The sequence below is a fragment of the Danio rerio genome, chromosome 2 (genome assembly GCF_052040795.2).
Source record: "Danio rerio strain M-AB ecotype USA chromosome 2, GRCz13ab, whole genome shotgun sequence".
Lineage (NCBI taxonomy): Eukaryota > Metazoa > Chordata > Actinopteri > Cypriniformes > Danionidae > Danio > Danio rerio.
Genome location: NC_141022.1, coordinates 34,216,653 through 34,241,654, shown reverse-complemented (window position 1 = coordinate 34,241,654; position 25,002 = coordinate 34,216,653). Strand labels below are relative to the sequence as shown.

Below are 25,002 nucleotides of genomic sequence, written 5' to 3'. Positions count from 1 at the left end.
ATTAATTGCAAACTAAAGAAATATTTGCTTTTACATAATATATGTTTGTGTTTTATATGCATTTATTGTGTATATGTGATGCACATTCATACACACTGTACAAAATGCTGGGTTCCACACAATCGATCAAGGAAGTAAGTCAGTTTACTTGTTTTTACAAATTTTAGTTGATTGAACATAAAACAATCAAGTTGCCCCTAAATAAACAAAGTCTGTAGTGTTGCAGCTTATTTTAAATAAGTAGTTTGAGCAAACCACAAACATTATTTTGTTAAGTGCATGTAAACAAAACTGCTTTAGATATTTGGATTTATATGTAACTTGTATTATATACCTATATATTTTATATCTAAATATAAATAAACATGTTTTCAATTTTATGCCTGCATGTGTGTATTTACAGTTGAGAATTATTAGCCCCCCTTTGAATGTTTTTTCTTTTTTAAATATTTCCCAAATAATGTATAACAGAGCAAGGACATTTTCACAGTATGTCTGATAATGTTTTTTTTCCCTCTGGAGTAAGTCTTATTTGTTTTATTTCAACTAGAATAAAAGCCGTTTTTAATTTTTTATGATCCATTTTAAGGTCGAAATGATTAGCCCCTTTAAGCTATTTTTTTGACTGTAGGCCTACAGAACAAACCATCATTATACAATAACTTTCCTAATTACCCTAACCTGCCTGATTAACCTAATTAACCTAGTTAATTAGGTAACCAAGCCTTTAAATGTCACTTTAAGCTGAATACTAGTGTCTTGAAACATATCTAGTCAAATATTATTAACTGTCATCATTGCCAAGTTAAAATAAATCAGTTATTAGAAATGAGGTATTTAAACTGTTATGTTTAGAAATGTGTTAAAAAAATCTTCTTTCCGTTAAACAGAAATTGGGGAAAAAAATAAACAGGGGTGCTAATAATTCATGGGGCTAATAATTCAGGGGGGCTATTCTGACTTTTTAATTCTGACTCAACTATATATTTACAATGTCAATGAGGCTGAATTCCACACAATTCCTTCATGGTGTCCCAAACACAAAACAATTAAATAACCTAATAATTTTCACAAATTTAAGTGGATTCAACAATTAGGTTGTCCCAAAAACAACTTAAGAATTGGGTTGTTTCAACTCATTTTAAATGAGTAGTTTGAACAAGCAGCAGAAGTCATTTTTTGATTGAACACATAATAAATATAAACAGTGCACTTACATACACAGTGCATAAATATACACAGTACATATATTATGCACATACAAACTTTTACATACAAACAGCATACCAAAGTAGCTTATAATTAATCATCAGCTAAGTGTAAACTCTTGAGAGAGGATCACGTGGCTTAACTTTATTACAAAAAAAAAAAAAATATTAATTACAACTGTTTTGCTTCTTACACTTTACATACCTGAAACTTGCCTACAACTCTTATTCATTGTTGCTCTTACAGTTGTGTAAATTGCTTCCTTGTCCTCATTTGTAAGTCGCTTTGGATAAAAGCGTCTGCTAAATGACTAAATGTAAATGTTATGATTGCTAGCGGCTGGATCCGCATCATCCAATTCTTAATGCACCAATCAGACGACTCCTTAGCTACTACAAATACCCTGGGTTACGTACCACCAGTATCTTCGTTTTGAGGAATCACCCCATCCACCCCAACTCCTCCTTCTTCCTAGATGGGTGACACAGTGGCCCAGTGCTTAGCACTGTTGCCTCACAGCAAAAATGTTTCTGGTTCCAGGCTTTACCAAACCAGTAGACGTTTCTGTGCGGAGTTTGCACTTTCTCCCCGTGCTCACGTGGGTTTCCCCCGGGTTTCCCGGTTTCCTCCCACCGTACAAAAACATGCAACTTATGTTAAATGACTTATCCAAATCGGCACTATAGACATGCTCCTAGTAAGTAGTTACCTCTTAAGAGCAATCACTGTCTGTTCATTAGTTACTACAGCAGGGGAGTTTCCGAGATCTACCTGAGCTCAAACCCCTTGCAATGGGAGGGAGCCCCGGGCTCAAGTATCTTATGAGCTCAGGGCTCTCTCCTGAGACAGCATGCCAAAGTAGTTTATAATTAATCATCAATTAAGTGTGAACTCTTGAATCACGATTAATCTTTGCCCAGCACTAATAGATTCACCAAAAAAAAAAAAAAAAAAAGGCACAAAAGGCATTACATTTATTAAAACAAGAATTTTGCAATTAATTCCTAATACATTTGTGGCAATAGAGCACTGATGATGTGTTCACATACAGTTTCTTCTGATGAGTGAACATATTCGATAACAGACTCTCAGATAAACCCAGCAAAACAAAACGACATTAGAAGAATACAAATGTATGCTAAGTCTTGGAATTTATATATACATGACATTAACTATATACAGTTTCATTGTACTTGATCACATGAAGGATTTTTTATTTACATTAACATTACTCAAGGATACCCACATTTTTTCATGCAATAGAGATGTACATCAACGGTCATGGAAATAATAATACACTATATGAAGCATAAACAACCCAAATAAGTAGACTCAGTTCCTTAGTTGGTTGTTTTAAAGCCCTATGCCCAAATAAACACACAACAATCCTTAGATTCCCAAGGCAACAAAGATACGTAATCCTTCATACATAATCATTGTAATCCTTTTCATACATAATCCCTCGATCTAAATCAAACACAGAGAATAGAAAGCACTTTTCAGTCAGTAAGCAGTTCTGAAAGCACTTCACTCACTTTACTCAAATTGCAAACTGTAGCCTACATTATTTACTTTTCCATCGTTAGACTTTTATAATTTCCTGAGTGATAATTATGAATCCACTTATTATAATACATAGATTTTTTTAAATATATAAAAGAGGATGGTTTTATAAACCAACACAAACTATTTACAGTACAAACAGATGCAAATGTACAATGCTTTTGTTTTTGGCTACGCTATTTTTTAATCACGTTAACCCAAGATAAACTACATGTTTGAGTAATATAACAGGCATACCAGTAATATACAATCTACTAAACAGGACAAACAAGCCTGAGATTGCAATCCCATAGAAGCAGACATGTGAGTGGATAGTTCTGTGAGGAGTCTACTTACAATGTGCAAAATTAAAGAACATGGATGCAGCAGCTTTTTTGCATAATGACTAATAAAGTCTACAAAGAGCAGCACAAATTAAAAACAACGTGATTTGGTAATTGATATTTAGATAATTTCTTCTTTTTTTAAATGACCATAAGTGTGATACTCCACTTAATGCTACTATCACAGCATCTCAACTGCAAAATAAAAAGAAGATGTGTTTCTTGGACCACTATTAGTAATGGCACTAGCATCAATACTAACCACAAAAATTACACCTTATGAATCATTTTAACACTCTACTCCCATCAATTTACACCTGATTCAAATCTTATCACTTCAATAAATGGGCATTATCAGTGGTTATTAACTGATAAATAGTGGTACAGTAGGGGCCTTCTGCATCTACTGGTAGGCTCAGAAGGCTGTTATCATCCATCCACATGGGTAGTAAGCCATACTAAAAGAGAAGACTCTGAATCCAGATCTGTTTTTACATTACTGTGACGGTTAGGTTTAGGATTGGGGTAGAGGTAGACGTTAATAAAATACAATTAATGGGAAATTTAATAAATAATAAAAAATAACTTTAAATTGTAAATTAAATTGTTAACTTCAAGCCGCAGATGCATGTGATCTATAACTGACTAACGATGTGGATGGATGATGACAGCCTTCTGAGCCTACCAGCCCATATATATCAGCTGATAACCAATGATAACACCCATTCAATTGAGTGATGACATTCAAAACAGCTATTAATTTAACCGTGTCACCGTAAGTTCGCCAAATATCTTTGGAGTCATTTTGACAGCAATGCCAAACAAGGGTTCTTGCTGTCACAAGTTAGTCTGGCCCTATAGATCCCAAATAACTTATAACACTACAGAAAAGTCTATTTTGGATTGTAATGGAGCAGATTTGAATCTTCTTTGGTCAATGGGAGATTTGTATGAGGTTATACTAAATGTGAATAGGCGAAGTATGAAGTGAATATGAACATTCAAAACAAGACAATGATTTCACTAAAAGTTTTTAGCAGTCATTCAATCTGTTTTTTTTTTTTTTGTTTATGTTCCTCATCCTTTGAGCAACCATCACAGCATGTACAATGAAAAAAAACTATGTTTTTGGGTGATAAATAATGGTGCAAAACCATCACATTAAGTAAAGTTAAGCTTAGTCAGTTATGATGCATAATGCATTTAAATGATTTCCTTCCACAGATTTTGTTTCTGAAAGGAAAGCTCTTATAAATAGATTCTTTAAGGTCAGCCGCAAGAGAATAATGAAAAAAAAAAAAAAAAAAAACTTGCTTTTTCACTGTGCGCTTTAGGAAATTTCTGACAGTAGTGTGTTAATGCCAAAAAAGCTTGGCATACTAGCTTTTAAAACTATAAGCAAATCTAGCCATTTATATGCCAAAGGATTTATCACACAAAAGTGATGAAAAGAGTTTCATTGAGACCTTTTTTTCTTCATTAAATAGGGATACATAATAAGTTGTGAATACAGATTTGAATGAGGCATTAGTGTAATAGTTTGAAAATAGATAATGATTTTACTAAAAGGTTTTTTTTTCTTCAGCAGTCACTTGCTCTCTTTTTTCTGCACTCCCCTTGCTGTCTTTTTTCTGTGCTCCTCCAATCAGCAAATATCGCTGCATGACAAGCAGAACATGTCTTTAAGTGTTCGTTCAAGCAAAAAATGGAAATTCTGTGATCTTTTACTCACCCTCTACTTTGTTGTTTGAGTTTCCTTTAGCAATTCAAAACAAAAGAAGACATTCTGAAGAATGTTGGCAACTGTAGCCACTAACTAACATTGTATTTTTCCTACTATGAATGTCAGTGGCTATTGGTTTCGGCATTTATAGAATGTCTCCTTTTGTGTTTAACGAAAAGGTTAGAAACAGTTTGAGGGTGAGTAAAAAAACTTTTTTAGTTATACCACTCCTTTAAGACCATGTTTCTCAACCACTTTCCAAGAGGGCCACCAGCTCTGCACATTTTATATGTCTTCTTAACCAAACACCTGATTAAGATCATCAGCTCATTAACAGAGACTGAAAGACCTGTAATGAGTGTGACAAAGGAGACATGCAAAACATGCAGTGTTGGTGGTCCTCCAGGAATATGGTTAAGACACTGCTTTAAGACATGTTTTGGTGGGTGTTAAATAATGGTGGAAAGCCAGTAAACTGACTGCGTGTTTCATAAAAATGCATGTGCAGTCAGTTTAGTCCTAAACTATACTTAAACAGGACCATCTCCTTCAACTACATGGCGCAGGTGAATGATTGCTGTCGCCTCAGCTCTGAAATACGTCAGTGCCATTTGCATTAGCAATCTGCAGCATGTTTTTAGGAGCCCTCCTCCACCTCAGTTCCATTTGTGTATAGATCTGCTATTGGGGAATTAATGTATGTTGTGCTTGCAGCAGGAGTGTGATATATTCTTAGACAGAGTGTCTGTGAATATATAGAGTCTTGGTAATCAAAGCAGCAGCAGCATAGCAGATCTATTCCACCAAGACCAAACGAATAAACAGTGCCATTTTTATATACTCATTACTCTCTCCAAATCCTTTCAACACCAAAAGAAGCATTGCATCGACGCAGGTAAGGAAAATCTTACATATATACCCTAAAGGACTAGTAACATTATGCAAAAGCCTGTTTGAGCATGACATTCCATCTTTGGTCAACGGGGATGAGAAAGTAAACTCTAAATGAGGTGATGCCGTAAATATTTATATGGACATACTGAATGAACAAAGCCTTTTTGCTCAATCACAGATTCCTAAGCGCCCTCGCCTGAACCTAAACGCCACAATCCCTTCCTCAGATGGCGGTTGTGATCTGTGTCAGTCCCAAGTCATTGGAGTCCTCTCGACCATGAAAAGATGACAGCTCCACGGCTAGTCATACGGGTCGACCCTGGCCTCCATCATTTTTGGCCTCTGCTGGGCACGTGTGCTCTCGGAGAGTGCTTCTGACCCGACTAACCCCACGCCCGTCGCCTGCAGTCCGACCTGGGCAGCAGAAGTCCCTAAAGCAGCGCTTGAAGTTCTCATCAAGGAAGGCGTACAGAATGGGGTTCAGGCTGCTGTTGGTGTACCCCAACGCCACACAGAAAAAGTAGGCAGCCATGACCGATGTGGTCTCCGGCACACCGTGCGAAAGAGCTTTGACCAGGATGAAGATGTGAATGGGGGTCCAGCACACAACGAACACTGCCACCACAACCAGAACCAATCGAGTGATGCGTCTCAAGTTGCGATCTTTTTCACGTGAACCTGAAAGCAGGCGAACGCTCTTGAGGCGCAGAACCATGAGAGTGTAGCAAACGGTGATGATGAGAAGAGGAGCCACGAAGCCAAAGATGAAGACGCAGATCTTCATCAATGTGTCCCAGTAGACATACGGGTCTGGAAACTGCAGAGCACACTCTGTCGTGCCTGCGGATCAAATATGAAACAACAGCGGTTAATTATTAAGCAGAAGTGAGGACAGGTTAATCATGCTTGCTATAATAAGTAGGAACAACAAACACATCAGGATGAAGTGAAGAACTGACTGTCCCATCTATTATTAGAAGAAGATTTGGGATTGTTTTGGTCCCCCTGAGTAAAGTAGGGTAAATTATATGACTGTTCGTATTACATGAACCTCAAAGGCTGGCAAGGAACATCATTTCAAGCCCTATAGTCATGTGTTGAACCAAGAATTTATACCATTAAAATCTAACCGTCAATTTAGAGTCCCACGTTTTAATGAGGTGAAATTAAAAAAATTATTTGTATATCAGGCTATCTTGGAGCTGAATAAGGCCCATGTAAAATTAATTATTATTATTTTTGTATGTCTTTGTCTTTTTGTAAGAAGCATTTATCATGCTGTTATGCAAGAACAAATTCAGATGCAAGTCTGACAATAAAGTATTGTATTATTGTATTATTCTCTTGAATAGATAATAGGTTGATTTGTGATTTCTTTTGGATGTTTTATATGATAGAAATGTATGATATTAATGTTCTCTGACATTTTGAGTTTCAGCATGTTATTGAGTTAATCTACTGAATTTGCTGTTTTTAAATATTAATGTTCTAGAAACAGAATCTTATTAAACAAATTGAGATGTAAATTTTATATATTATTTATATGCATCATTTATTGTTGGCTTTTTCTTTGAAACCTCCTAATAAACATTAAAATGAATCCTCTTTGCCAGATATAATGAAGGCATCAAATAAACCAAATGAAAATGAAGGCGCAGAAAAAACAGATAAACAATATAACCGTCGATGTTGCAGCAGCTAATAGGCATCAGTCGATGTCTTAAAACTGCTAAGTTTATTGTACAAATTGATAAAACTATTTTATATAATGCAGGCATAGGATGTGTAAATATCCTGTTAATATTTAGAAATCTTACTGTTTTTATCTTTTGCTAATATAACCACACACAATTTTTCCCACATGGCCAATAGCTGTCCGTGTTGTGAATATTTTCAGTCCTGTTTATTGCTGAATAAAAATAAAAACCTTTCTAATAATGTAGAGTTGTTTTTATATTATTTTTATGCCTATGAAGATAATAAATACCAACAACTCATTATAAGAGAAATATTTATTGTCCTCATAGCTGAGTCTAACTTAGGCTAGAGTGTATGAAAGATCAATTATTTTGCAGTCCAACATATATTCTATTTATTAAATTATAAAAAAAACTGCTTAAATCACACAGTTTTTAAATAAATCTTAAATTATTACATGTTTTTAAATGTAAGTGCTTATATTTGTTTTAGCAAGCCTCTGCAGTGTAGATACAGGCGGTCAAATAAGAAGTTCGGGGGTGTGTGGTTGATTTGACATACAAGCGTTTGTTTGGAGGTTTGATTCCTCAGCTTCACCTCTTGCTCCATCAGGTAGCCCTTCTGCACATGCCAGCCTCCAATTTCAGCAGTTTTTTTTTGCGACAGTTTGTGCCCGTCAGGGGGCATTTTGCACTCAAAGTGTTCAGTGGAAAAAGGCGCCATCATGTCAACCAGATTTTTTTACAGTCTTTGTTTCACAGTGTTAGTTGCCAAAATGATAACTTACAGTATAAAACAAATCATTATGAAACTTGTGATTTATTAAAATCAGCAAAGTTCTTTTATATATTGTTTGAGTGTTAAATATGTTTGAGAGTTATAGAACACACCCTAAATATTCAATATTGTCAAAAACTAATATGTGCCCGCAATTAATGCCTTTCAAAAGTTAGGCCTTGGAACAGTTTTTTTTTTTTTAGTAAAAATGATAGTTTTATTTATTATGGTAAATAACTAAAAGTAATGGAATTTATCGATAATCTAAACTATATTTAAAAATGCAGTTCATTTTAACATTCCAACTGATAAAAAGGTAAAAAAGCATCATGGTATCTAGAACTATTAACCAGCACAACTATATTCAGCCTTGATAAAAGTAAGAAAAGTTACCTGAATAACACATCAGATCAATTTTTGAATCATCATGTGATGGTCAGTGTAATGTAATAATGCTGACAATTCAGTTTTGCCATCACATGAATAAAATTAAACACATTTTTGTGTGTGTTTCTTTTTAATAAAATATAAATAAATTTTAAAAATGGTGGAATTTAAAAATCTTACCAACCCCAGACTGTATATATACCAGGGCTGGGCGATTAATTGAAAATGAATCAAAATCGACATTCAGTACCTGTAATCGATCAAATTTTACCAGGACGATTTTTAAAATAACTTTCCCTACATGTCCCGTGACGCCGCTATGTTGAAGACTGTGCCTGATTTTTACTTCTACAGGCACTTTGCAGCCACATCTGATCTCTGGTCAAGTAGGACGATGGACTCATTCTTGAGCCTTACTTTGCACTATGTTGACAATGATTGGAAGCTGCGCCAGAGATGCCTTTAGACGTCATATAAAACTTGTCAGTGAACTATGAGGGTAAAATTAAATAATTAATTAATTAATTGTTCATTAATCGTAATCAAGTTAAAATGTTCAATGTTCAAATGTAGGCCGAATCGCCCAGCCCTAATGTATACAGTATCATTCATCCCTACCATTGTTCGTCTGAGTGCTTCCAAGAACCATTGCAGGGATCCCAGCAGCCGAGGACAGCACCCAGATGAGGATGTTGATGATCTTAGCCTTCATTGGTGTCCGGAAGTCCAGGGCCTTGACGGGATGGCAGACGGCCACATATCGGTCCACACTCATCATGGTTAAAGTGAAGATACTGGTGAACATGTTGTAGTAGTCGATGGAGATAAAAACTTTACAAACCACCTCTCCAAATGGCCAAGAGTTCAGCAGGTAATCTGTGCTCTGAAAGGGCATGGTGGTGGTTACCAAAGCGTCTGCGACAGCCAGGTTGAAAATGTAGATGTTGGTGGCGGTTTTCATTTTGGTGTATCTGTTGGGAAATTGATTGAGGATGAAAGAGTGTCAAAATAAATCAAATACAACCCATCACCATAATAAATTCATGCATGAGATTGCTTTCAGGCCGCATACGCAACAAACTCCCCAATGTTTTCAAACATTTGTCTGTCAGTGGTTTGTCATTTAAAGATGTTATATATAATTCACAGGTCGAGTCTATCTGGTCATGATGACAGCCTGTGCTGTGATCTATTATTTAACAAGTAAGAACTGTGCAGTTCTTTATCTCAAACATTTCCGAAATAACACATGCTATCTGCACAAAGGTTACAGTGTCCAGCATAAATGAGTAAACCCCCGTTTCAAGATTTTTTTTCTAATTTGCTGCATTTTTACAAAGTTTTATTGAATAAAAAAAGAATTATTAATATAAGAGTGTGATAACCTCACATGTTTATAATAAGACAATTAATATCTTTATTTGAAGATAGGCGTTGCAAAATATTTTAATAATTGTAATATTTTATGGCCTGCTTGATTTTTAAGAACAGTGCCAATTGTTTTATACATCGAGTGTTGTATATAGTAACAACTTTCTTTCTCCATTCTTGAGTATAAGGCTTGGGATGCCACACAGTTTGGAATCTATAGGAGCAGAGTCGAAATATGTGAATTTCTTTCACACCACTTCAAAGTGTAGAGTTCCAGTAGTCCTATTTTTTTCATTGGCTTCACCAGTGGCTTCCTTCATGAATGACAGCCATGCAGTGAAAGATTTATGGTGTCAAAGTTTGACTTTTTAATCATTCAGCCAACTGTTGTAATAATTTATAACTCTGTGGATGGCGTTGACATCTTAACAGGCCTCCCACAAGACCGCCCTTTATTTTTTGGATCACTTTTGTGACAGTATTCAAGTTTACTGGCCATGCTTTGCTAAAGTACAGTTAAAGTCAGAATTGTTAGCCCCCCTTTAATTTTTTTTTCTTTTTTAAATCTTTCCCAAATGATGTTTAACAGAGCAAGGACATTTTCACAGTATGTCTGATAATATTTTTTCTTCTGGAGAAAGTCTTATTTGTTTTATTTTGGCTAGAATAAAAGCAGTTTTTAATTTAAAAAAAAAACTTTCTAGTGTCAAAATTATTAGCCCCTTTTAGCCATATATTTTTCGATAGTCTACAGAACACTGTTATACAATAACTTGCCTAATTACCCTAACCTGCCTAGTTAACCTAATTAACCTAGTTAACCCTTTAAATGTCGCTTTAAGCTGTATAGAAGTGTCTTAAAAACATCTAGTGAAATATTATCATCATGGCAAAGATAAAATAAATCAGTTATTAGAAATGAGTTATCAAAATTATTATGTTTAGAAATGTGTTGAAAAAACTCTTCTTTCCTTTAAACAGAAATTTGGGGAAAAAATAAACCGGGGGGCTAATAATTCTGACTTCAACTGTATGTATGGCTTTAACCTTATTGGGCAAAGAAATTAATTGCTTTCTCATTGTTTTGTGACATTACTTTTCCATGCAGCTCCATTCTGTCAGCATTACATGGACGTTCATTTTCCCTCTAAAATAGCACTCTTAATTGTCAGTTTTTTTCTATTAATACTTTTTTTTAGAAAGTAACAATTGAAATATAAACTAGGTGTTTTTTTTTTGTGTAATCTGCTAGGGACTATTCATTTATGCTTACTCATTTAAGCAAATATCATAATAAAAGATTTATACAGAACATGGATCAGGCAAAGACCTTAATAAAAGCACCATACACCCACCAGCCACTTTATTAGTTTCACCTGTTCAACCATTAGTAAACCCAAATACAGAATCAACCAATCACATTGCACCAAACCAATAGATTTGACATGTAGACGTGATAAAGTCAATCTGCTGCAGTTTAAACCAAGAATACAAAAGGTGGAGGAAAGGTAGTTTAAGTGACTAAAGGGTAGCACCATTGCCTCACATCAAAAAGGTTGCTGGTTCGAGTCCCGGGAGGACCAGTTGGCATTTCTGTGTGGAGTTTGCATGTTCTCCCTGTGTTCGCGTGGGCTTCCTCCAGGTGCTCCAGTTTCACCCACAAGTCCAAAGACATGTGGTACAGGGGAATTGGGTAAGCTAAATTGGCCGTAGTGTATGTGTGTGAATCATTTCACTCTGGCGACCCCTGATGAATAAAGAGACTAAGCCGAAAAAGAAAATGAATGAATGGTAATGTATGTGTGTGCATGTGTGTGTATGAGAGTGTAAGGATGTTTCCCAGTACTGGGTTGCAGCTGAAAGTGCATCTGCTGTGTAAAACGTATGCTGGATAAGTTGGCGGTTCATTCTGCTGTGGCGACCACTGATAAATAAAGGGACTAAGCGGAAGAAAAATGAATGAATTATCCATGGAAACTTTGCATTGCAAAAAATGTTCTTTATAGAGGAAAAACATTAGAATATTAAAATGCTCCTCACACACTAAGAAAACATTTGGTTCTTCAATGGCTTTGCTATAAAATCGTTTTTTGTAACCTTTATATTTAAGATGGTAACTACTCATTTACAACTAAGGTCTGCACAACAAAACATACAAACAAACAAACAAACCTTGAAGCAGATGAGATACACCCGCCCACTGGTGACACTCCTTGTCAGCTAACAGCAGCAAACAGAGGCTACAATTTACACTGGCTGATACAATAGAGGAATGCAAAAACCTTGCCTGGTGTGAAGAATCTCGATTTCTCTTATTTTTTTGGATTCGCTTAATGTCCATTACTAATGTCATAGCCTGTTGCTGGCCGTATCCACCCTTTTATGACCACAATGTGCTCATTCTGATTCCAGCAGGATAACACTTCACACCACAAAGTTCAAATAATTATAAACTGGTTTCTTGAACATGGGTTCACAACTAAAATGGCCTCCAATCTCACTAAAATCTCGATCCCACAGACAAAGCAACTGTACAATGTGATGTGATCCACATCATGTGCAGTGAATGCAGTGAAAATACATGTCAAGCAGACCTCTGAGGGATACTTGTTGAATTAACCAAACACTGCAAAGAATTAAAGCAGTTCTACAGCTAAAGAAAAAGTGCAACTCGGAATTGGCGCACAAAAAAAGCACTTTTTGTACCTGATAAAGTGGCGGGTGAGGGTACGTCAAGGCAATTTTGACTGCATTGTGCGATCATATTTCATTCCACTGGGGGGAGCCAAACTGAATTTAAATCCTTCACCAAATGTCTCTCATAAAGCAGGTATTTCGTCCAAACCAGCCGATCGCAAATGCTTGGCATGAATTAAGTCTATCAGCAGCTTTGAAAAGTAAAGGCAAAATTCTAAAAAGGACATTTAAACGTACCGATGTGATAAATAATATAAGGCATATCTTAGGACAATGCTGTTTCTTACCTGATAATGACATACATCACCAGGCAGTTTCCCACCAGTCCAACAACAAACACCACGGAGTAAACGGCAGTGATGATCGGAATGAGAGGGGACATAGCTTCCTGCTCGGTCGTCCAGCTTTCATTCAGAGAACTGTTATAAATGTCCGAGACGGCAGATTGCCATGTGAAGTTAGGTAAACACTTCTCAGGGTGAGATGAGGGGCATTTATCCTCCTTAAAAATCTGCACCACGTTGCTGTCCATCGTCTGGTCGTTTAACAAAATATTGAGTCAGTAAAAAAGTTCGGTTGCCTCAGGATGAGAAAATTATCAAATAATTACATTAATAACTTTAAAACATTTTTTAAATATGCGTTTGTTAAATATATACACCAAACACTGCACTTTACCTGTAAAAAGCATATCGCATACTTAAAAAAATCAAATATTCGAGTCTTACCTTGTTGTGAATTTTAAACAGGTAGTTTAAGACGAAAATCCCAAGGTTTGAAAACAATAGTGATGCCTGTGCGCAATGCGTGGATTTCTTTGGCCCGCTCCTATTCAATTGATGACTGACTGCCACCTTACGAGAGCAGCTGCTTCTGCCGCGCGTCCCGTATGACATCAGATCTCATGTGACGCTCTCCATCTGAAACAGTCCGTTAACCAGCTGCACTGCCTCACTGCAACCCTTCGCCTGTATCGGCGGAAATAAAAGTGTCTTCTAAATATGATAAATGTCTTGCGAGCTCAAAAATACGAGACACTTCTGACGGTGAAATAGTTTTAGTGTTTCGTGAGATGGAGCGCGCCAAACTTCATGTCTGGAGACCTTTCACGCGCGCGCTGCCGCTCAACAGGCAAGACTGCAGTTTTCACTGGAGATTTAGCACCAAAGGCACTTGAGTGTGTGGATGTAACCTTTTATCCTGAAGGATGTGTAAAATGGGGGAAGCGCATTATTTTGTCAAAGAGGAATGTGCGTAATTGTGTTGGCGTCAGATGTATTAAATAAAGGATTAGGGAAGATGGCGTGTTGTGATCTTCGGAATTGAAGAGCCCATCTGTCTTGTTTTCTTAGTAGGCTTACAATATAAATTCATGTACCTATTCCATTTGATTTTGAACGCGTTGTGGGATCAGAATTTATCCATTCATTCAGCCTATATAGCCTATTTATTGTTGTGCTTTTATAAAACACAGTAAAGTGTTGTTGAGTCTATGGGGTTTTAACACATAGACATTACCTAGGAAATAATAGGCTTAAAAGTGCAACATAATTTTAAAACATAACTACTATTTTAACCTTTCATCCATCCCCAAAATGGTTATGCAGGGCGCAGGGAGCTGGACATATTACATTTTACAATTAAATAGGCTACATGTAGGGTGCTTTATGTTGACAACATCAGCATCAGCAGTTAGACTCTCTGCAAAGACAATTATTTCTGCCAAATGCTTAAAAATAAATATTCTGGCATGACAAAATACACATGTATTTATTTATGTTGTGTATTTACTGCCTGATTTAAAGGCATAGTTCACCCAAAAATGAAAAATCGGTTATCATTTCATATAGTTTTATATTATATTCTTTTCAGCTTATATTCTTCTATAATCTTCTATAAATTAATAATAAAAAATCTAACTGTTTTGAAAACTGAAAAAAAATCTCCCTCTAAAGAAATTTGAAGAAAACATTTTACTAGCATATAGAACTTTATTTTATTTTTTGTACTATTTTGGATACAATTGTTATCAAAATAGTAGCCTATTGAATATCAATATTTTGCAAGGAACTGAATTTAGAAATTCCAGTATCTTGACAAGACCACACCTCAGTAAATCACTCTGTCCAAATGACCATGTTTGAGCTTTGTATCACATTGGCTAACAACTCATTTTCAAAACTGCAAATGAGGAGGAGATAGGAGGCTCAAGAGGTATGATACGGCTCATAAGAGACTAGTGAAGGCAGACTAGTAAAGGGGAGGCAGGGGGGGGGGTCTTCTATGGGGCTGAGGCCCTTATCTCTTTCAACCCTAGCAACGCCTCTGATGAAATCTAAAAAAGTGGTAAAAATCATGCAAAGGCTCTTCTTTTTCTTGATTGCTTTTTAAAAACACTGTCTGTTGGGTTTAGCGAAGTGGATGGGCAGGTCAATCGATGCTTTTGAAAACACTATCGGTTCGATTTAGGGAAGGAGGATGGTGCACTCTCAGAAAAAAGGTATACAGTAGTACAAATAATGTTCCTCGAGGAGCAGTTTTGTACCTTTGTACAAAATATATATTTTCTGTATATGGCACAGAAAAGACCTCTTATGAAACTGTTCTGTGCCTTTTATGGTTCAATTGAGATGAAGGTACACAATTGTTCTCATTTAAAAAATACAATATCTATGAAAATAAATATTACCGGAAAGGCAAAGTGATTATATGAATAATTTCCATATTAAAGCAAGAATAATCATTTAACAGTAAGTTTTTTTAAAAAATGTTTTATTTATACATTGTGAAACATTACAAAAATATACAAAGACATAAACATGTAGCAATAAGCAAATACACTGAAGAGTATTTTGAGCAAAAATAAAATAATAAACATAAAAAATAATAAAAATAAGTAAATAAATAAATAAACAACAACACTAGTGCAATCTTATATGCAGAAAAAACAAGTCTACAATGTGTTGACCAGATATAGATAAAAAAAAACTGGATATTGGGGGGTGGGGACTCAATCAGAAGGAGCAGGGTCAAGCTAAAGAGTTTGGACATGTTTGTGAAGGGGTTCTCACAATTTAATAAAAATAGTGCAAGGTCGGTGAAGAAAGTAACTAATTTTTTCTATTTTCATAAAATAAAGAACATTTCTCATCCAACATGTATCAGAAGGAGGGTGAGGGCTCTTCCAGTTCAGATGAATCAATCGCCTAGCCAGAAGGGTTAAGAAGGCTACAAAGTCTACAAAATGAGAGGGTAAAAAGTGGTCGGGTGGAAGAACCCCAAATATTTAAAAGTATGTTTAGATTAACGAATAAACATTTTTTATTAAGTTCTATAATACAATAATACAAACAACTGGTCAAACATAAAACCACAGGTATTGTAAACTAAACATTTAAGGCATTTTAAATAAATGTTTATTAAGCATTTTGACACTGTTAGGAACAAAGTGTCTTGTCATGGTTGTGGAATCTTTATGGATCAGATTTGTAACTTTGATAGAGGTACAATATTGTATCTACATGTTTTAAAAACCAAAGGTACATTTTGGTTTCCAATGATACAAAGCGTGTCCTTAAAGAAACAAACTGCAATGGTACAAATAAGTACAATTCTGTCCCATGAAAAGGTACTGCCCTATAGTGACAAGGGTTTTTTTTTGGTACAACATTGTACCATTTTTTTTCTGGGAGTGTGGGTCAGTCAATCTGGGAGTCAGTCAGTTGACAGCGTCCCCTGGCGTATTTACGCAGAAAGCACAGCTTTAAATGGCACTTGCGGGAGAAATTTGAGATCTCAAAAAGTGTGCACAGTAGTGGATTCACTAAAACAAAAACTGAACAAAAAACTCCTGGTACGTATATGGCAGTCTCCAGAAATGTATATAGTGCTACATTTTCGGAATGATCCTGGGTTGGAAATAAGTCAGGGGTGAGTAAATGATGACAGAATTCTCAAAACTATCTCATTTTGAAGGCTGGTCAAAATGACCCCTGAATTCAAGATCTATGAGAGGACACAAATACACATTGAGAATGAATGTTGTTTTACTAATAATTAGTAAGCTCAGAGGAGTGACTAAGTCTCAAGACAAGCTCCAGTTTGGCTCTACATATGCCATTGAGAAAGATGAGGTAAGACGTGACCCAGTCAATGGAAAATGACCTAGTGTGTAGACTAAGAATGCACAATAGCCGTGTTTCTCCAAGGTCTGAGATGACCTCAGATCTCTATTTGTGGTGCTCACCTGCATCAGTCTGTATCGGCAGGAATAATGGTGTTTTCTAAATGTGACTCTTAATAACTCAATTGTGGCACATCAGGGAATCTTCTCATCTAATGAGCTGGAGATGTATTTATAAATCTATATGGTCTCTGAAAGACTACGGAAGATAATGATTGCAATAACAAATACATGATATGCTCATGAAAATAAGCAAGAGAGATTAAGGAACTTAAATCTGTCATTCTAGATCAGATGGGAGGATTTATGTTTTGTTTTTGTATAAATGAAGCAGAGTTTAATGGAGAACCACCAAAAAACATTTGCTTAAAGAAAAACTGTCCCTGTACTGGATTTGACTGGAGAGCTGTACATAAACAGTTTAATAATGTCTGACGATAACAGTTTTATTTGGATACAGTTGTCAAAACTGCTTAGCCCAACGTATACTATTTTGAAAGCTGCATGCGTAAAATATTTGTTTTCTATTATGGCAAATTAAATATGTGTTGCAGTATATGCACTGCACGTTCTCATTCTTGTTTTTTTAAATGTTTCTATTAAATTTTCAGGCAATACAGATACAACAACAAACAAATGAACAGAAAAAGGGGAGGGGAGGGGTAATAATAATAACAATAGTTAAATTCAACATATATAAAAAAGGGGGTATGGGGGTCAATAAAATTAGCAACATTGACAACCCAAGCTCCTTCTGAAAATGTACCCCTATATACATTTCTGGAGAGTACCAATTACATCCCAGTAGCTACATTTATTGCCGTTTTTGTTTTCATGAATCTACCATAGGCCGCTGTGTTTGCTTTTTCAGATCTCAAATTTCTCTCACGAGTGCCATATTTCTGCTGCTCTTCTTGTGTAAATCCACCAGAAGCTGCTGTCGACTGACTAAATGACTGACTTACTGAGGGATTGACAAACCTGCCCTCCTTCTTGACTAAACCCAATCCACCAGAGGCCGCTGTGTGTGCTTTTTGAGATCTCAAACTTCTCTTGTGAGTGGCATTCGTGCCTGTTGTCCTTAAGTAAATCCACCAGAGGCCGCTGTCCACTTACTGACTGCCTGACTGATTGACTAACCGATCAACTGACCTTTCCTCCTCCTTCCCTAAACTCAACCAATAGTATTTTCAAAAGCACATACTGACCTGCCCACCAACCTCCTAAGATCAACAGACAATTTTGAAAAGCAATTCAGAAAAAGCCCTCACTTGATTTTAAACACGTTTTCAGATTTTACCACATTCTCACGCTGTTATTTATTTGTTTAATTTTTTTTTTTTGATTCCGTTTTTGTCCTACCAACTTTTGTCTGGAACTGTTCCTCACCGAACTTGAACTCCATTGTCATGGGCATCCAAGTCCACCGACGTTCAACGCAAGCTGACTGGACAATCTGTTATCAGCAGGAAAGCCGTCTATATAGAGGTAAACGGTCAGCTAGTAAGCCCGAAAAGAAACGATGTCACACTGCCCTGTAGCGTTCGTTTTAAAAATGATATGCAGCCATACATACTTCTGGCTACATTATTCGCAATCTCCAGAAACGCATATAGGGCTACGTTTTCAGAGTGAGCCTATATTGCATATTGCATTTTCATACACTACAAATCTTCACAAGATCTGACCTAATTAAATCAACCCTCTGATGAGTATGTTGTTGTTTAAATCCATATGCAACAACCAGGCATGTGCACACATAGGGGTCAACCTGTGCAGTGCACATGCCCGTTTTAGTCTTGGATAGTAAATGCCCTTCCAAAATGATCAAAAGTGCCCCCGCGACACATACAGCCCTTCAGTAGGCGCGCGAGAACACTGCTCTTGAGTACCTTGAGTACATTTTTTATTTATGTCTTGACATATATCCTAAGCTTTGCATACATGTTTAAATTGAAAGACAGTTTGGTTCTTAAATATTGGGTCATCAACACAATTCTAACATTTTTGGTTCTATACACCAACACAATTAATTTGCAATGAAACGAACAAGACTGTCATCTTTATTTTGAGGGTATTTCAGGTAAACGCTGTAGGAATTACAACAGTTTGCATATGTGCCTCTCACTTGTTACGGGTCCAAAAGTAATTGGACAATTGGCTTCTAAGCTGTTCAATGTATATACCCTCAAATTAATGCTGACAGTCTGCAGTTAAAGCACATCTTGTTCGGTTCATTTAAAATCCATGAAGTTGTTGTATAGAGCCTAAACTGTTAGAAATGTGTTGATGTAAAATATTTATAGACCCAACTGTATATTTCAGGCTTTACACGTGTATTTTTTGGTGGTAAAAAAAGGTTAATTTCAAGGAATATACACACACACACACACACACACACACACACACATATATATATATATATATATATATATATATATATATATATATATATATATATATTTTTTTTTTTATTAATTTATTTACATAATAATAAATATAATAATAAGAAGTAGAAGAAGAAGAAAAACAAGAACGTTCCATGTCATCATGACCCTTTAATAAGTGGTCTGTTTATCTGTTCGGTAGTAGCCTAATGTTATGTTCGCTGCAAAAGTAATGCTGAAAGCTTCAGATGAGGATGCAGGCTTATTTTGAAATTCCACTTTACTGTTCTTTTGCTATTAAATAACTGTCCAGTCTCAAGATGCAATTTTTAGAAACAAAAATGGAATGAAGCACAGAAAAGGTATCCTCAGCAAAACCCAAATGGTGTCTTTAATGAAAAACATTGATGTACGTGTTTTTATCCCCCCCTTCCAACAACTTCTGAAAACAAAATACACGAGTGAGTGTAGACCTCAACAAGAGCTCTAATGGCACCCTGTAATGTTACTATTTACTCAACATTGATTTTACTCATCCAAACATAGTCTTGTCATACCAGTAATGGACACAATAAACATCTAGTTCATCAGCATGACATTGTGCGAGCAGATTCTTGGTTTTAACAGACAAATGTAGCTGCGCATGTTGCTAAGAGACATAGGTAGGTGTTTGTGTAGTGCGCTTTCCCCCCAGCACTTCAACCTCGGGTAAAAGGGCTTATAGGGGTAGATAATTACAGCTCCATCAGACATCACAAAATTTCACTGAAGGACACAGCTGTGTGCAGGGAAAAGTGCTTTTAATCTGTTGTTTGTCTTTCTTCAATGCTGGTTTTTTTCTTTTATTCTGGAGACAGACATCCAGTATGTATTAAACACAGTTGATTGCGTATGTTCTGCATATTAGTGTCATATTCTGCAAGCTATTTTTGTAGCTGTGCTCTGCCTACATTAATTACCGGCGCATTAATTCTGCAGCTATAAACTCCTGAAGTAAGACTATATAACAGGTTAGTTCACTTAACAGTGATCATTCTGTAATCAACCCAGTGTCATGCCATTCTTAAAACGTGTGTTGCTTTTTCTTTCAATGTTTTAATAATATAATTTAACTTATTTCAATATTGTGACTTGAATGGAAAAATAATAATAAAAAGCACAGAGAAAACAATATATAATATATCAACAATAAAATGAAACACAACCATCATGTCACAAATATTTGTAAAAAGGCTAATTGTAAATAATAATAATAATAATAATAATACATTTTATTTATAACGCCCTTTTCTAAGACCCAAAGCGCTACAAGACAACAAAATACTGTAAAACAATACAAAAATACAGTAAAAAAACTTAGTAAGAATAAAAGAGATATCACAAAATAAAAACAGTCCTAAAAAGATGAGTTTTAAAAAACTTCTCAAAACAGTTCAAGGAACCAGCATTCCTAATGTTTTTGGGAAGAGCATTCCAAAGTTTGGGTGCACGGTAAGAGAAAGCCCAGCCTCCCCCATGGTGCTGAGCTTGCAACAAGGCCAAAACAGCGTAGGACTTGAGGCAGAGCGTAGACAGCGAGAGGCAGAAGAAATAGATATCAAATGACATTTGTTTACAATACTGTAAAGTTTATTTAATTTTTATTTCATTTAATTTTGCTTTATTATATTATTTTCTATTTCTGTTGCAATTTGATTTTAATTTTTAATTTGTTTGCACATTTATTTTGGTGGCAAGAGTCACTATAGGGAAAAATCACAACCTTGACCGTACAAAGTGTTTTGTTAAACCTTGGGAAAAAAATAAAAATAAATGTTTAAAAACAATGTCATGCAAAATATGAATGTTAAAACAAAATAAAAGCACAAAACATGAGTAAACAAAATCAAATATAAAAAAGTAATGAAAAGAATAGAAATTTATATATATATATATATATATATATATATATATATATATATATATATATATATATATATATATATATATATATATATATATATATATACAGTATATATGTACATATACAGTTTTATGCAAAAGTTTGGCCACCCTTGATAATTTTCATAATTGCAAGCCATAGCCTGCTGACCTTTAAACTCAGCAATTTCAATTGGAAATATTTTATACCCTAAAGGAAAAAAAACAACATTTCAGTTCATTTAATTGACAAGTGCAATGCAATTTAAATCTTATAGGGCCATGACACCCCTCATTTTGGTTCAGGTCTACCTCAGAACTTTTTCAAAAGATGCATCATAATGTACATGGAGCTCCGCGAGCAAAGGAGTGGCCCGAGTGGGCATGCCAGCTGAACAAGGGAGAAGTAGGGGAGCGCACCACTGTTTTGTTGTCAGTTAGCTAAAATGCAAAGAAATAAACAGTAATTTAATGCCCTGCTACATTTGTTATTTGTAATTTCATATACACACAACCACAATTTTTATCACTATAAAGATAAGCGTGTTCATATAAACACTATAAATGAGGACTTTTCCCTCAATCTCCGGGTCTGAATGCAGACTCACTGCAGCAGGTCTCTTGTCCTGTTTATTTCAACCATTAGCCCTGTTGGTAATGTAGAGAATTTAGGCAAACACAGCAGCACCGTGATCTGTCTAAATGTGAACGAACCCATGATAAAAGACAATTCTCCAATTCTCGTACTGCTCTCCCGACAAAAATGCTTGCTGCACACACACAGCTTAGCTGTATCGGCCCTGACAGAATCGCAAGGAAAAACATGCAACAAACCCTGTGGATCATGGAAACAAACACATACGACCCTTCATGAACGGCTAAATAATGTGTGCTGTGAGTCCGTGGACGCAGTCTCACCCATCAACGTAGGATCTCACAGCTTGGCACTAGCAGGTCTGTCTTGTCTTCAGAAAGCACGTGCTGTCATGAATAATTAAGAAGCCGGCTCTTCTCATAGGATAAGAAAACTCAGCTATGAATAATAATGAGAAACAGATGCATCATCTTTGCACTTGCAGTTTTGCGCTATGTCACCGATTTTGATCCCGCCCGAAAAATCATTTTAAACCTGGAAGCTGAAATTTGCTGACAAAAGCTCAAAATTATCTCGTTTTTCCCTCAATTAATGCTGACAGGTGTTAACATTGTCTTAACTGATGCTCAACACACACAAATAATCTTTTAACATTACATTTCTGCTCATTTCATAAGAGTATGTGTGTGACGAACTGAGAAATATGTAAAGCATCATAATCTTGCCCTGTGGCTATAATGTATGTAAGACTGGCTTTATGATATGTTTCATAAGACTGAAGAAGCTAAAATCTAACCTACATCAAATGCAATTACAATATAGGTTTGGAACAGGGCACTAAAGGATTACCATTTCTTTGTGATCCATGCGAACCATGGCCCTTGCTTTTTAGAAAGCATGTGAAGCATACAATTACAGCTATTAATTGGAATGAATAGTAATTTACGTACAAGGACTTGCAAAAGAGAGCTCAATTATGTATTTGCGGTTTTCTGAAAACAAGCACAGAAAAATGGCTTATAACATTATAACCTTTAATCCAAGGACTTAGCAAACGGCCCTGACTGAGTCCATGACAGCCTGGCGACTGAGGTTACTGTTGCATACAGATATTCTGCTACACATCAACACTTGGTGATGTGAAAAGTCAGTCTTCAAATTGAATGTTGATTTTTTTTAATATAAATATAAACTGTAAAAACATCTGTAAACTAGCAGATGTTTGTATGTTTTTATCCCCCCGCCCCCCTTATTTATACTTTTGAAGTTCTTTATGGGATCTTGACTTTTCTTTCAACAATTAACCTTAAAATGTAAAAAAAAAAAAAAAAGACTTTTATTAACGTTTATAATAGTTTAAAGTGATATATTGTTTGGGTTGGTGTTGTATATTACGCTACAAAAACCTGCCAGTACAATTTCTGTTATTTTAAAGACCTATTTATCTATATTTTATTTCTTATACATTATATAATTTCAAACTACAGTACTAAAATATCAATAGAGGTTACTATGTAAACTGTAGAGTTGAATTTCCAATACCAAAAGTCCAAAGAGCAGAGATCAAGGTCCCCTGAAGCTATTCATAATCACAAGATACAAAAACTGCTAATCAACAGAATTTCTTTCAGTGTAGGTTGCAACATTCACAAGAAGCACAGGCGATCTAATTCAGTTACTTTCAGTCTTTCATGAGGTAATTTATTAATTAATTTAAGTTTTTCCCTTCTTTACATCTTTGGTAGCTATATTAGATTGCAATTTTTCATTATGGAATTGCTTTAAGAGAATGTAAACAAGTGAGAAAAAAAAGAGTCTCAGTATATTCAGCATGGACTCATGAGGAAAGGTAAGTATTTTACTTTTTGCTATGTTTATTGAATTCATACAGTTCAGTCATAAAAATATATGATTTTCAAAAGGATGTGTGGCATCAAACCCTACCTTTCAACTCAACCGTCGTTGGGAGATGAGCAAATCGTATTAAAATGTACTAATGAGAATTTACAAACTTATATGAATAACATTGAAGTTTATATTTAGCATCATGTTGGTGTCGTAACATCTAATTTTAGGAGGTGGCTCAATAGCCCAATGCTTAACCCCCAACCTGGAGGACCAGGACATACACACATACAGTTTGGACAATTGAGCTTAACCAATTCACTTATGGCTCATGTGTTTGGACTTGTGAAGAAAACACAGGAAGAACATGTAAACTCTACACAGAAGTGCCAACTACACCCAGCCTGGGCTCGAACCAGCAACCTTCTTGCTGTGAGGTGACAGTGCTAACCACTGTGCCACATAAATTCATATGAATTAGCCAATAAAAATCAAAAAGTTATAAATTGGCATGAGATAGTGTTGGCATATGGGATCTGTGTGTTGGCTTATTTGTGCTTTTGTAATGTTTTATTCATTCATTGTTTTATTGCGGTTTACATTAAATTATGATTGCAATGTGGGGCTAGCTTAGTTGCATGTAAACATTATATGTTAACATAATATTTATATAGACTGGATTTTTTTTCACTTTGTTTGTGCTGTTTCAAATAATGTGTTTTTTGTGCATTTGTCTTGTGTGGAAAAGTAATATTTTTGGGGGACTTTAGTAAGTAAATGACATTGTAAAGATGGAATATCAGTCATGGTTTTGAAAGGTTTTTGTCACTTTAGAACAGGGGTTTCAAACTTCTGGAAGGCCGCTGCCTTGCAGAGTTTAGTTCCAGCCCTGCTTCAACACACCGATAAGTAGGCATCAAACTAGCCTAAAACACCACTTTACACTATCTGACAAAAGTCTTGTTGCTTATCGAAGTTTTAGGAACAACAAATAATAACTTCTATTTGATCATTGGTTATCAGAAGTGGCTTATATAAAGGCAAACGCCTATAGATTACAGGTTTTTTACCAAAGTAATATATGATCATGCCTTGATTTTTAATTATTTTAATAGAACAGTAAAGTCTGACTTTGCTTAGACAAAAGTCTTGTCGCTTAACAGAAATAATGTACAGTTGAGAATATAAAGTCATGGTGCAGTGGAAAAAGAATTAAATTGTGTATGAGCTTGGATGACTGCATCCATACATCTCTGCAAATCTCTTAAATAACTTATTAATAAAATCATCTGGAATGGCAAAGAAAACGTTTTTGCATCCTTATCAAGATGCTTTGAATTTATTTTCAATGCCTCCTCCATCTTACCCCAGACATGCTCAATAATGTTCATGTCTGGTGACTGGGCTGGCCAATCCTGGGGCACCTTGAC

The 25,002-nt window shown here is 35.6% G+C and overlaps 1 protein-coding gene across 3 annotated transcripts; it reads right to left on the bottom strand.

The window, feature by feature from the left end:
* Window positions 1-2,161: 2,161 nt before the first annotated feature.
* oprk1 (opioid receptor, kappa 1) lies at window positions 2,162-13,500 on the bottom strand. 3 transcript variants are annotated; one of them, XR_015477579.1, is made up of 5 exons: window positions 13,371-13,487; window positions 12,930-13,177; window positions 9,193-9,545; window positions 3,781-6,552; window positions 2,162-3,509 (listed from the first exon to the last, which is right to left on the bottom strand). XR_015477579.1 is itself a non-coding variant. In NM_182886.2 (4 exons), the coding sequence occupies exons 2-4, from the start codon at window positions 13,172-13,174 to the stop codon at window positions 6,017-6,019; spliced, it is 1,134 nt and encodes a 377-aa protein (NP_878306.2). In that variant the 5' UTR covers window positions 13,175-13,177; window positions 13,371-13,500; the 3' UTR covers window positions 5,928-6,016. The 3 variants fall into 2 exon arrangements, 2 of the variants coding, with proteins under 2 accessions (NP_878306.2, NP_001305709.1); NM_182886.2 differs by lacking the exon at window positions 2,162-3,509 and having other exon boundaries at window positions 5,928-6,552; window positions 13,371-13,500.
* Window positions 13,501-25,002: the final 11,502 nt, after the last annotated feature.